The 14440-nt window shown below is 40.8% G+C and overlaps 1 protein-coding gene across 1 annotated transcript in view; it reads left to right on the forward strand.

The window, feature by feature from the left end:
- The first annotated feature begins 235 nt into the window (after positions 1–235).
- LOC114564035 (rho GTPase-activating protein 20) overlaps positions 236–14440 on the forward strand; it is a 32854-nt gene continuing 18649 nt past the window's right edge. Inside the window, exons 1-4 of the mRNA XM_028591171.1 lie at positions 236–527; positions 4515–4600; positions 12287–12463; positions 13779–13928. Of these exons, the coding sequence (XP_028446972.1) occupies positions 435–527; positions 4515–4600; positions 12287–12463; positions 13779–13928 (506 nt within the window). The 5' untranslated portion in view covers positions 236–434. The remainder of the gene's footprint in view (positions 528–4514; positions 4601–12286; positions 12464–13778; positions 13929–14440) is intronic.

Here is a 14440-nt window from a genome sequence, read left to right on the forward strand (position 1 = left end):
TGTGTTTGTAGTTTTTACAAGCACTACTAACCTTTGTCAATAACATGCCACCTTATCTCGACTTTTACTTTACATGCTGTTTTAATTGTGTTACTTCTCACCCCGCAACAAAACGATCCTGTTTTATAAACACGGCTTTACTTTGAAAAGCAAGAGCGGAAGTCGTATGTTTCATCCTCACGTAGATTACAGTCTATGATCACTCATCTAGAGTCCGATGAGGCGGACCGGATTCGCAGCGCTCAGACTAAAAAGACACACAGAGAGGAGCGCAGTGCACAGGGTTCACCTCCTCTTCCTCCGGATCAACACCTATCCATCATGGATTCTCCTCGGGCTCTTGCCCTTCTCTTTACCGGATAATTTTGGATTTACACTCGTATCATGGGAATATACTCTCTGCGCGCTTGGCCCCGTGGATCTATACAGTCTTGATGGAAACCATGTCACCGCAGCAGGGGACCATGGGACAGAATAGGTCCGACTCCCTGACAGGAGAGAGCAAAGCTCTTCCCGACAACAAAAAGGTACAAGTGACGCTTCTCTGTTGGACTTTTGGTGCTGATGGAGTGCTGACTCTGGACACGGTTTGCGTTTTTGCGCACTGAGTTTCCAAGCGCGCTCATTAAGGTTAAATTAGTATATTCCAATTGCACTATTAAGACACAGTAAACTGGTATTTACGGTATCCTAGTCCTATAATATCCCTGCAGAGACATCTCTATGTGGTGTGTAATTTTCAAGAGTTTAAACTCCGAATAGAGGTTATGTTTCTTTGTGAAATCTCAGTTTTCTTTGCTTTACTTGCATTCTTTTGTTTAATTATTATTTTTCTTGACATTCTTGCAAATCTGCACTTATTTGGCGTGCTTTAATTCGATTTGGACTGGATAATGATTAGCTCCGTTGATAGTGGTGTCACTGCTATGCCACGGTTAACAATCAGTATTTTAAACTTTTCCTTCAGGTTTGTTTTATCAGACAGACATGTATTGTCATTCAGTGCGTTAGATTTATCTGATGGGTGAAATCTTCGGATCCATGGCGCGCACAAACGTTGCAAGTGTAGAGTAGGAATATGTGCTGATAGTGATTATTCGTTAATCAGACAGACAGGATTCACCACGCAAACAGAGGAATGATTCCTGCACTTCAGAGCCACCCGTGGTATCCTCTTAAGATTTTTGAGCACTACAGAAAGCATTAAATACATGATTTCCAATTCTAAACCTAATCTCTGACTTCCCAGTAAATATGCACACGACATTGTTACAGTAATTTATTGTAGCTTTCTAACCCCATGTTTTGGTCCTTGACACTGATCCACAGCGCTGATAGACAGAAGAGGTGATCTCCAGCAGCAGGACAGTTTACTTAGTAGTAAACGGCGCCCCCATCCAACGCGTGTTTCAAAAGGTGTAACTGCATCTTTCAGCAGGCAGAATGTGAGCTGTGGAGGCGAGATTAGAGATTTGCTAAAGTGTTGCAGCGATTGGTGGTAACATGAGATAAAAAAAAAAAGTCGTGGCCAGTGGTGGGATATAACTAAGTACATTTACTCAAGTACTGTTCCTAAACTACAAATTTCAAGTACTTGCACTTTCAGTCTTTTCTTTTCATGTCACTTTCTACTTCTACTCTGCTACATTTCAGAGAGAACTATTGTACAGCTTTAGTTACTAGTTATTTTACAGATTAAGATTTTTGCACACAAAACACATAGTTTATAAAATCTGATGTTTTATTATAAATGAAACTACCCAACAATATAACGACCTACAAGTCCAGCTGCATTGAGTACTTTTACTTCTAATACTTAAAAGTACATTTTCCTGAGGATACTTACATACTTTTACTTAAGTATCATATTCAATGCAGGACTTTTACTTGTATCAGAGTATTTTTACAGTGTGGTATTAGTACTTTTACTTAAGTAAAAGGTCAGAATACTTCTTTGTCATGACCTCCAACATTACCAACACATACAGCATGAGTGATATCCCTTTCTGATTATGCCTTGAAAACCCCTCATCAGCCTTAATGTGTAAAAACGAGAGGCGTAATGGAGTTTTAATGACAAAATGACCTAAACAACTCCGATCTGTTCACTGTGTAAACTCGGATTAACATCAAAATCAGTGCATGATGGTTACAGTACTGTTATGGTGTTATTCTCCTATTTCTCTAACCATATACATCAACCTTTTGGCAACAGAATACAGTTACTCGTGTTTTCATAAAGTGTTTTTGAGTTAGTGAAATTCTGTCTCGTTAATCCACAAATGTTGCTGTAGCCCCTTTTTTTATGAGCAGTTGCTGCACTTTGGCCTGGTTTGGAAAGTTGTAAGAAATGAGCTGTCAGACAGAGCAGAGAAACTTGAACTTCACTTTATCACCACTGACTGAGAAAGACTGCATACATGTAGTTTCCACATACTGTACCTCCCTTCCCTCAGGAGTTATTTATGTTGAGATGTTTGTGTCAGAACGTTGTTGACAGCTCATCTTGAACTGTACTTGACACCCATGACCGGTACATGCATAACATGTATGTATACTGCATGTATATCAGTGTTTATACTGCAGAGTTAGCTGAAATGATATAACTGATGTTAGTGCTTACAGTCGGTGCTTCCTATTTGGTTCCTGCAGACAGCATAATTTAAGGGGCCATCCACACGGAAACGCTTTTTGGTGTAAACGCACGTTTTGCATCGTTTTACCCGATCGTCCAAATGAATCCTGTAAACGCACTGCCTGAAGACGCGCTTTTTTGAAACCTGGTCCCAGGGTGCACAAATTCTAAAACGCCGCCCTTCGCGTCTTCGTTTGGACAGCGAAGCCACATACTTGCGTATCGATGATGTCATCGCCACACCCCTCGACCTCCAGCCTTTGACATCTTATCCCGTGGCGACGTCTCATAACAACAACATTGGCTACATGCTTGTGTTCCTGCTGGAGAAGATATTGAGCCTATTAGGGTTACCAGGGCTGTTTGGTTTCTTCTTCTACTGTCTGTTTGTATACAGCGGCGCAAGCTTTATGCGCATGTTCTGCCTCTTCTTCTCCGTTTTTGGTGAATTTCTGTAGCAGAAACATCGCCACCTATAGGCCTGGAATATGAAGTAGCGTGTTGAGTCATTTACAAATGGATCCGTTTGGACGCAAACATTTTTGAAACGAATCCAGGGAAGACAGGGGGAAAAAAATATCGTTTTGGTACGTGTAGACATGGCCTAAGACACCAGGGCTTGTTTTTCCTTTTCAAAAGAAACCTCATTGTTCTTTCATCATGCAAAGTGGAGTGTTTTCATGTCAGTGTGTCCTGTCAATCACCTCACACTTGCAGGAAAAGCTTGTCACCTTACTGATGTTACTGTCACCTTCAAGCCTGATTTCACAGTCAATATGCATTAATGTGTCTGAAAAACCGAAGCTCCGTTTGGGAAATTGTATTGAAAATTGCTGACTTTTCAGACTTTATACTGGATCAGTTTCTTATGTGAAACTCATTAATAAAAATAAAACCTAACCTTATCTTAACCATAATATTTTCCACAAACCATAAACCCAATTAAACTGACCCCTTTCGACTTTTTCTCAGCCGGGGCAGCATCTCATTTCAGGCCAGGTTTGTCACTGTAAAGTACGTATATTACTGAAAAAACAGCATGTTTAGAAAAATGTAAAGCAGATGCACTCCTATGATGCACACCATGTTACATATTATGGTGCACAGTAGTAGCTTTGGCCTGTATGACTAACATGAGTCAAATTCTTCTATCAGCGCTTCTAGAGGAGAGGAATGTTACCCATAAGTCACTGTAAAATAGGTTTCGGATGCACAGTCTTATTACATTTCTGTCCTGCAAAAGCTTTCCCAGATTGAATGACTGTAGTGTATGTTTAGGGCTCACATGGTTTTGGTATGTTCTAAATAGATTAGGTTTAATTGAAATAGCTGCAGTGGTGGCAGGGATGCCTATCATACTTCTGTGAGGCAGCTTCCAATTGATCATGTTGCAGTTAGAGTATACTGTATGAGGGATCATAAACATTGTGCAACTGCTGGACGACAGATTTCTCTTTTTCAATGTCTCTTTGTCATTTATCGTTTTGTCGGTCACAATCTTTAACCATTTAGCTCACTTCCCCTTTTCCTTTACTGCTGTCACTTCTTTTCTTTCAGTCACCAGCCTTCCCTCTCTTAAATTCTCTCTTACACACACACACACACACACACACACACACACACACACACACACACACACACACACACACACACACACACACACACACACACACACACACACACATATACTGGAGTTTTGTCTATTTCATTTTCCTATAGTTCCTGCATTGACCAAAGCCAACAACCAGTCTTAAGCAGTGCTGACATGTGATGCAAACCAAAAAGAATGGCGCTAACCATCAACTTAAGTCACTGCTTGCATTGACCCATCTCCTCTCTCTCTCTCTCTCTCTCTCTCTCTCTCTCTCTGACTGTGAAGAAGATGAAGACCTTGGCCCAGAGACGACAGTCCGCCCCCTCGCTGGTCATCAGCAAAGCCCTTACCAGATCGAAAAGCACATCCAGGTATGAGGGAACACACACACACACACACACACACACACACACACACACACAACCTGCTTTCATAGTAAAGAGCTGCTGTGGCGCTGACATCATTGTTGGCCTGTAGTTCCTCAATGGAGCAACGAACTCTCTCAGTAGATGGTGTTACAGATGCAGCTGCTGCGGAGAGCAGAGTTTAATCCCGCTATACGAGTTCTACTGGTTTCTGAGCAATTTGTACTTACTCATGTTTATTCCTTGTTCTGTATACAATTTTCTGGATAAACAACGTGAGCAGAAGTGGAAGGTTGTGCTTTCTTTGAGTTTTACACTCTCTGTGGACAAATACAGATTACTCCTTCTGTAAAAAGTTTCAAACTGCCCTAAAAATATAGATATTCTCACAAAAAAGCTCTCCTACATTGCCTTAAATTTGTCTCAAACATCTAAGAGGTTGGCCTCCCTGACTCATTCATGGCTTAGAGCGGGTTTAAATGCTTACTTCTCCCAGAGCTATCAGGCTTTTCATCACCCTTGTATCGCACAAATCCCCTTTCTCTTCCTTTTAACAGGGTCGGAAATAAGCCATTACAAACCCCTCGGGGATGACATTTATTTACTGGAATCTTTGTCTCATGTATCTTTGCGCCGGTGCCAGCTTTTTATTTATTTTTGTGTGTGTGTGTGTGTGTGTGTGTGTGTGTGGGGGATTTCGAGAGAGAGAAAAACAATTTAGGGAATTTCATGGAGCTTTCAGTCTTTGAAGAAAATCGACTAGTTACAGATAATCAAACAGCTTGAAGGTTAATCATGAATTACCAAAAGGAAGTGCATTAGCATAAAGATCTCTTAAGAAATGATGTAGAGTTTATTGTGATGGATGCAGGCTGAAAAACCTCAAAATGCTCAGGAAAGCTCTTTGGCTTTAAAATATAGGTTTTTGTGCCATCATGAGCACGTGTGTGCGTGCGTACATGTGCACGTGCGTGTGCGCGTGCGTGCCTGCGAGACAGGCAAGCTATTTAGTCAAAGTCACTTAGTCTGACCAGTGTGTCTGTGAGTCTCAGGAGGTATGGAGCCAGGGCTCGACACTCTCAGCTGTCACCCATAACCTTTGACCTCTCATCAGGAGGTGTAGGGGCCAGTGGGGGTCACCTGGGGTCAACACCTCCCATGTCAGTGGGTGTGTGAGGTGTTCATTAATGTCTGGAAGTATATGCAGAGATGTGGAATTATTGTGTCCAGGAGACTCACAGCAGGTAAAGGTGAAAGGTCATGGTAGTAATTGTGACTTTCTTTCAACAGGTCATTTACCTCCATATTGCTTTAGACATATTATTATTGATCCTTCTGTTTGTCATGAATTTATACTAGTTTGTAAAAGCTTGTCAGACCATCTCCATGCTTTGGTAAGTGTTGTATAAAAACCCTAAAGTCCTGTGAATACAGTTTTAATGGATGCGTTAGTTCTGCCAACAGTACTTTACCCCGTGCTCTTACCAGAAGCAAGAGTAAATGTTAGAAAACTGATTTTATTATTAGTGTCATGTTTACAGCATATTGACAGATTTATTTTTATTATTTACAACTGTGTTGGCATTGTGTTAGCAAGGCAAAGCTACAGAGCAACAACTTTCACAGGAAAATATTTCCCTAATTTTAACTAAATTTTTTTCAGCCGCCCTTGTTTTTGCTCTTTGCCCCCTTTCGTTTTTTTTCACTACTTTCAATGTGGGCAGTCAATGACCAGCATCAGCTCTTGGTGTTACAGCCATACAATGTGTTCACTTGTCCACTGTGTAATAGTTCCAATTAAATTACAATCAAGGATTTGTTTTATTATAATTTAATATGCATGAATTCCAGCTCAATATCCCTCTTTAAGCTCTTATTTGATGACCTTCTTTATTCTAATGTTGGATTACTGTAGTTAGGAGCATCAGCTGGATGCCTGGGAAAAAAAAAAAAATATATATATATATATATAAATATAAATAAATATATATATATATTTATCTGAGGTGATTCTTTTGCTCCCTTGGTCCTGCATTTTCCATCAGGCCAAGAGGCGCTGAAAGTCTCTCTAGCCATCAGCTCAGCATCACACACACACACACACACACACACACACACACACACACACACACACACACACACACACACACACACACACATACACCCCTTCAGCCTTAAGGCTTACAGTCCAGGGTATTATGGGTTTAAACTGGAGTAATAGGTCCCCTCCTCTTCAGCCAATGAAATCTATACTGCAGGGACGAAGGTGGTTGCACTATAAAGCATAAAAATACATGATAGGCTGACAGGCTTGACCTCACATTCACTCACTATCAGCCACAGTGTCACCACGTGGCGCAACCTCTCTGTCCATTCTTCTTGCAACCTAGTACACAGACACACGTTTGTATTGATGAAGTTGTGAGGATATCACTGTATTTATTTAACTGCAATTTTAATCTCAACCTGAAACCCGAGTTCTAACTTGCATTAGACTTTTAGAAAAAGAGGGAACATGTTCTCAGTTTGGGTGATTTCTGTTCTATTTTTCCCCAAAATGACAAATACAAGAACACACTCAAACATCATGCCAAATACATTTCCTGGTTTTAATAATGAGCTCTGCTAAGGATATCATGGCTGACAGCCCCTGGTCACTTCTCTTTTATGGATTGGAAAAAAGGGAAGAGTTTTAGTATTCTGACCTCTCTCTCTCTCTCTCTCTCTCTCTCTCTCCCCCTCTGTGTGTGTGTGTGTGTTTCCTCTGGCTATATAGAGAGCATTGTGTGTCAGCCAAGGATGACATTATAGTTTGCCTATGGAAATGATCTGGCAGTGAGTCAGGTTGAAACAGGAAAGAGACAGAGGGTGAAAAAGATGTGAAGCTGTCCGTTTGATTTTAAAAATCTGTTAGCTTGCTAGAGGTTGCTTGGTAGCTAGTTTTAGTAGTTAGTTATAATTAGAGTGTAATTTAGGAATGTATCCCTTGTGCAATGTCTTTATTGTCATCTTTACTGCAGTTTTGTTGCAGCAATGCACAAAAGCCACCACTGTGGATTTAGATGGTACAGACTGGTGTGTGTCTGTGCAAAATGACATCTTTAATCTGCATGTTAACAGTCTCTTTTTCTCTCTCTGACACACATACACTGAGCTGTCAATTGATGCTTGTCTGGACTACTTTTATCTGAGAGAAAGAGGTCAAACTACTGGTGATGTAACCCTCCTCATGCAGAAACAACATTAAACCACAAATTCTTCTGAAAACACTTTTCTCACTCACTCACTCACACACACACACACACACACACACACACACACACACACACACACACACACACACACACACACACACACACACACACACACACACACACACACACACACAGACAGACCAGATTGACACTTATATAAGAGTGTGTCATTGCTGCCCTGAGGGAGTCAGCGTGCTTGGTCAGGGTAGAACAATTGACAGTTGAGGTGATGTAAAAATTCCATATATACTAACTAGGCCATTAATTAAGCTATTTTGGTTAATTAAGGTATTGATATATATTAAAAAAAAAACTGAGCGCAGAAGAAAAAAGGGTGAGAGGGAAAGACAAAAATGGGCTGAGAGATGAAAGTGAGATGTGGGACATGTCAGCAAAGAAAAAAAAAAGTTAATCAGAGAGCTAGGAGAAAGAGAAAGTTGCAGCTGTTTTTCCAGCTGTTGTTCTCCTGGGTGTGTGTATTTACAGGTGCTTGTGTGTTTCAGGTCAGTTCTGGTTTTCGTCATGTCATCATGACTAAGACTTTACGTGTCTTTCCCATCCCAGCCTCCGTGATTTAAGCACTCAGTGAATCAGATGTTTGCTGCACAAACACAAGGTGTGATGCAACGACAGCAGGCATGTCGGCCCACATGAAAGCTGCAGATCACTGCTGACGAGTCCACTTTCGCTTCTCTTTTTCTTGCTGAAGTTTCATTTGGACAGTATTACTCAGTGAAGAGAAGACTCTTTTCTTTGTTATCCAACTTTTGAAGTTGTGTTACATTGGCCATAATTTCTGGAACCAAACCTATGCCCTTGATTCTATATACCATTGGTTGTATTTTCTAATTTTGTTAGTCTCTAGCTCTACATCTTTGAGGAACGTATATTTTAGTTCTACTATATTGTGCTTCTACTCCTAATTGAGGGTCGAAGGATAGAGAGCCCTTTTGGACACATTTAGATTTTAGGCTATATAAATCAAATAACTTGTGAATGACCTACTTTCTGATTAATGCTGATATGATCAGCCTTTTATATACAAATCGTGCCCGGAACTGTTTAATTATACATGCTAGGACATTAGTATGCTATGTTGTGTGGTTCATTGTGCACTGGGCCCTTATTGTGTTCCAAAAAGTCAACAGTTCTCCCAACTCGGTGCTGTGCCTCAACAATGGTGGCCATGTATGCGGGCAGGCAGAGCATTCAATTTATCAACATCACATGATGTACAATGGAGCCATTAGCTGCTCATCCGTCAGATTCAAAGGACGGCCGGCTCAGCTGTCAATCCTACATTCAGGAGGGAGGCATGTGTGGTGAATACGGAAGATGTCCTTTTTTTAGGGCAGCGAGATGTGAAAGGGGCTTTACAAGAAGTTTTGTCCATTTGTATTAGTGTGTGCGGGTGTCTGCTCTTCTGACATTTCCAGAATCCGCAAGGACAATACGAACAAAGGAGGATGTGTTTATAAACTCAATGGGAATTTTTGAGACTTTTATCCCAGTGCAACTTAATCAAGGAACCCGAAAATCCTCCCAACGTCCCTCTGCTATGCTTCTTTACCCCTGTGCTGTCCTCCTGCAGTGGCATGTGGCTTAACATTAAGAGAACAGTTACTGCCATGTTGAGAGATCCAGTAGACCCTGAGCTTTGATGCTTAGTATGAGTCACATTTATACAGAGACAACTCATTTTTTTTGGGAGTTTCACTTTATGGACTTCTTTGTAGAATTTTGGACAAAGGGAAAGGGGAAAAGTATAGAGGCTTGTCACAGAATGACACTGCTGAAGAAGTTGACACCAAAAATGAAGATTTACATGTTATTGCTACTCCCCAGAAAGAAATGCTTAATTTGTAGCAGGTGAAGGGTGCATGAGTTATGTAAATGTTTTCAAAGTATACCACATGGAAAGTATTTTCTTTCTTCCAGGAATAATGGCTGATTATTTTGCAACTGTTGATTCTGCAATTGTTATCGCAGAATGGTGTCTTGTCCTTGTATACAGTAAGTGTTGCTGACCTAAGGAATGGGAAATATTTCCCTATCCTTCACCCGTTTTTTTACTCTTTTCACTGAGTTTTCATCTCCCGGTCATGCAGGGCGATGCGTCCCATCGAACGTCAACCCTTAATTGGCTACATTCATCGTTTTTTAATAGAATTCTCTCAGCCCCCTTTTTATTTATTTTTGGATGGCACACAAAGACAGATAAAAAAGGGAAGCACTCCAGCGTAGTCGTCTGTTCTTTGTTAATTAATTACGTAACCAATCACTTATGCAACGTAGCTGAAAGGGTGGTGATGAATGAGAGAATCCAAGCTTTTCTGTCTTCCCAGCAAGACTTGGGACTACTATAGGGCACTTTGGCGAAGGTTACCGACAGCATTGTGTGTGTCCTCGTGGGTATCAAGGATGTGCATGTGTAAGAGAAGGAATGAAAAATAGAAACTCTGTTAAGAGGTGGGTGTGTACATGCGTGAGAGAGCAGAAAAGTGTGTGCATGTTTGTGTACATGAAAGAGACACAGAAAGGTAGAGACAGAGATAAAAATGTGAATGTGTGTGTGTGTTAGTGGAGATTTAAGTCTTTTATCTGGTATTGAAGTGTAAACAGGAAAGGATGGAGGCCTCAAACTATTTCCTCCTCCTTCAAAAATTCCCCTCTGTTTACATCGGTCCATCAGTGGCACATATTGACAGCATGGAAACAAGAAACACAATTGTAATTAAAACAAAACTCTAAGATATTTCTGTCAGTAGCAACCAAACAAGGAAGTATTTTTATCTCCTTTCAAAAAGGAGAAAAGAAAAAGAGGAAACAAAACAAACTGACAAGACAATATCGAAACAACACAAACAAGGTTTTTGAATCAACGGTTCATTGCAAAATTAAGTGTCAGTTATTCACTATTTATCTCAAACGTATTAGTAGAAGTTCCATTGATGCTGGCAGGAGCTCCTGTAGTTCCATCACAGCTTTCTGTGGCTGATTAAGTTAACAGAGCCATCTTTGTGCATCTCCGAAACATGCAAATAATGACACATTTGTAGCCAAACGATTGCAGCGCCGCTCCAAAAGTCCAATTTTACTCATAATGCTTGATTATGTGTGTGGTTCCAACTGTGAGGAATCAGTTAAGGAAATACAGGAAATAACGAGGTACATATTTCACTTTAGGACTTTAATTACGCTGCACAAGCAATTTGGACATTTGAGCCATTTTACAGTCTTTTCCAAGTTTGGAATGGGCGTCATGTTACATCATCATTCCAGACGCTGGAGGAGTTTGGAAAATCCCAAGGTGTTAATAAAGCACTAGGGCTGCCACATCTTAGTCCATTAGTCGACTAATCGGTCGTTTTGGTCCTAGTCGACTAAGATTTCTTTAGTCGACTAGTCATTTTTTATGCTTATTCATGCTTAATTACTCATTTCCAAGAAACTTATGAGCACATTTATGGTAAACACAAGATTTAAAGTGGTGCTTTTGCAGGATTAATTGTGGAGAAACTCAGTTTTACAGATGGTTAATTAACTACATTTATATTGTGCTTTTCTAGTCTTAACCACCTCTCAAAGCGCACAGCTCTGTCAATTAAATCAACTAATCGATTAGTCGACAAAATCCTATAAGTGTTAGTCAACTAAGAATTTCTTTAGTCGAGGACAGCCCTATAAAGCACAGTAAAAACACTGGAATAAATAAAGCTATCTAAATACAAGATGTTCCAGGTTATTTATAGGTTTAGCAGACAATTATTCCTCGTTAGATTCAGCTTCTTACTTTTGGCCTGCAGCCACTTAATAATTATTTAATTTGATTATTTAATGTTTACTGCCATTTAACTAATTTCCTCACATGTTGCCACCTATTGAGCATGCTTCAGTGATGGCTTGTTGCATTTTACACAGTTCTGCACTTTTACTTCAAGGAGCTGCACATATCTTCTTCGGTCTTCTTCTGATGGTCAGTAAGCGGCTCCTTTGTAATATTTAATGGTGACTCAGTGCCTTGCTCGATGGCAATTTTGTAATAATTGTGGAGGGAGGTAAAGAAGGTTTGATCGTCGGCCATCCTGGGACCTCTCTCTCTCTCTCTTTCCTGGCTGTTGGTGCCTCATTCCAGATGTTCTCTCTCTCTCTCTCTCTCTCTCTCTCTCTCTCTCTCTCTCTCTCTCTCTCTCTCTCTCTCTCTCTCTCTCTACCCCCCTCCCCCCACCCTGTGTGCATGTTGTCCTTGTCTCTTTCTCCCCCTTCTGTGTGTTGATGTTAAAGCCCGTTGTGGCAAATTTGTGATACTGGGCAGTAAAGATAAAATTGACTTGACTTGAATTTGAGTCCAGCCACATCCAATGCTCAGGTTAACAAACGCATCCAGACTTTCCCCTTTGTGTCTAATAGTGTGTTTTATCCGTTGTCTCTCCCCCAGGGAAAGCTGCCTGACGCTAGTCAGCCCAGGGTCCTGTTCCCTAGTTCAGGCCTTCCTAGCTGAGTGTCCACGCCGCCTATTCCTGGGTCATGCCCAAACGCAGCTAAAGACGGGCCTGCAGACCCAGGAGAGACACCTCTTCCTCTTCACCGACGCGCTGCTCGTCGCCAAGGCAAAGTAAGTTTTCCTTCTGTGTGTCTTGTGAAATGACAGAGAGGATGAAGGAGTCTATGTTTATGTGGTTGTGTGAGTGAGACGGGCATGGAAAAATGGAGACAAGGAGACATAATCAGGAAAAAAAAAAGAGTGAAACAAATTTGAGAAACATTTCATCTAGTTGGTTCTCTAACACTGATAGCAAAACAATTGAAGATGAAGTTACATTCTTCTGCTATCTTTCCCTAAATTCTCATTCCCTTACTCTCCTGCTACTTTTACTTCTCCCTCCCTCATTTTCTCCCCAGTATATAATTATTTCCCAGCCAATTAAATCCATATGAAGCCTGGCTCAGATCAAAGCCACACTGGCCTGCCTCAGGCCTACAGTATGGGCCTCCCTACCCACAAACTGCCACACACAAATGTTCAAAAATAGAATCTTAAAGAGCACATTTATGTTTTTGAAGTCCACAAACATGCACTAACACACGCGAATAAACGCATAGACATGTAGAGAAGGAAACAGACTTCTGCTCTGTGTACCTATACTTACTGTACACAGACACACTCCTCAATGTAGACACAGCAGGACCTCTGTGGTCTGTCCTAGGAGTCTTGAGCCAGTGGGTGGAGCTGACCCTTCCAGCACAGAGTATTTGCTATAATTGGCCATTACATTGTGGTTGAACACAGGGTGAGTTTGAGGAATGTGTGTTGGTATGTGTGTGTTTGAGCGAGAGAGGTTAAGAAGAAGAAGAAGAAGTTAATTGATGTGTCTTGTGCGTTTGTGTGCCTTTCTTTCTGTGTAATAGCAGGGAGAGTATGTGTGTATGCCACATGTGTGCATTTGGACTTTTTCCCTCTATAATCACAGATGGTGGATAAATACATGTCTACTTAAAATGCTGGAAATAGCTTTATCTTCTAATAATTCTATGCTATATAAAGCATTCCTTGAAGGACTGCCATATGTTAGAGGTTTTTGGAAAAATGTTCTATGAAGAAAATTAAAAGTTATATTGCAACGGTAGAGGATCCCGGTTTGTTCCTTGATAAGGGACTTTTGGGTTGCAATATTTTACAAAGGAAATCTTCTGGGGTTTCTCTCTTGCAAAGATTTCTCCTAAATACATACTATTTGATTGATTAGTTGGTCAAAATATTAATCATCTACAACTGTTTTGATAACTGATTAATCATTTAAGTCATTTATGAAATAGAACACAATTCCCTTTTATTTTACAGACTGAGACATGTTAACTGATAATGAAAATAGTTGTCACTGTAGTTGGAGCCTAGCCTAGTTTAATGGAGCACACTGTGTCTTCTGCAGGTCTCCCACTCACTTCAAAGTGAAGGCCCAAGTCCGAGTGTGTGAAATGTGGACAGCCAGCTGCATGGAGGAGGTGTGTGAGGGAAGCACCAACCCAGAGAGGAGCTTCGTCATGGGCTGGCCCTCCTGCAACTATGTGGCCACCTTTAGGTAACACACACACACACACACACACACACACACACACACACACACACACACACACACACACACACACACACACACACACACACACACACACAGTACATAAGAAAGTTGTTAACACTCAAAGTGAGAAATGCCTTAAAATTGTAACTCAATTTCCTTTTACTGTATATAACTTCATTCAGTATGTCTACTTGCATTGCATGACAATTATTTATGCCAAGCATATTTTCAAAAATGCCTGCAAATGCATATCATATAAGGGAACTCACAACCACAAAATTGCTAAACACTTAAGTACGATTGCAGTTCCCAGTCATAAAGCCACTCAAAGACCAGAGTAGATCACCACACACGCACAACAGGCACCAACATGCAACATGTCATGACATACACACATTCATACTCATTCACACACACACTAATTACATTTTGCATTGAATCCAGCCATAGCGGAGGACGAAGTCTGCGGTTTAAAGCGGGAGTTGCATAACGCAGCAAAACAGACATTTGCTTTT

Source organism: Perca flavescens, chromosome 11 (assembly GCF_004354835.1).
Source record: "Perca flavescens isolate YP-PL-M2 chromosome 11, PFLA_1.0, whole genome shotgun sequence".
Lineage (NCBI taxonomy): Eukaryota > Metazoa > Chordata > Actinopteri > Perciformes > Percidae > Perca > Perca flavescens.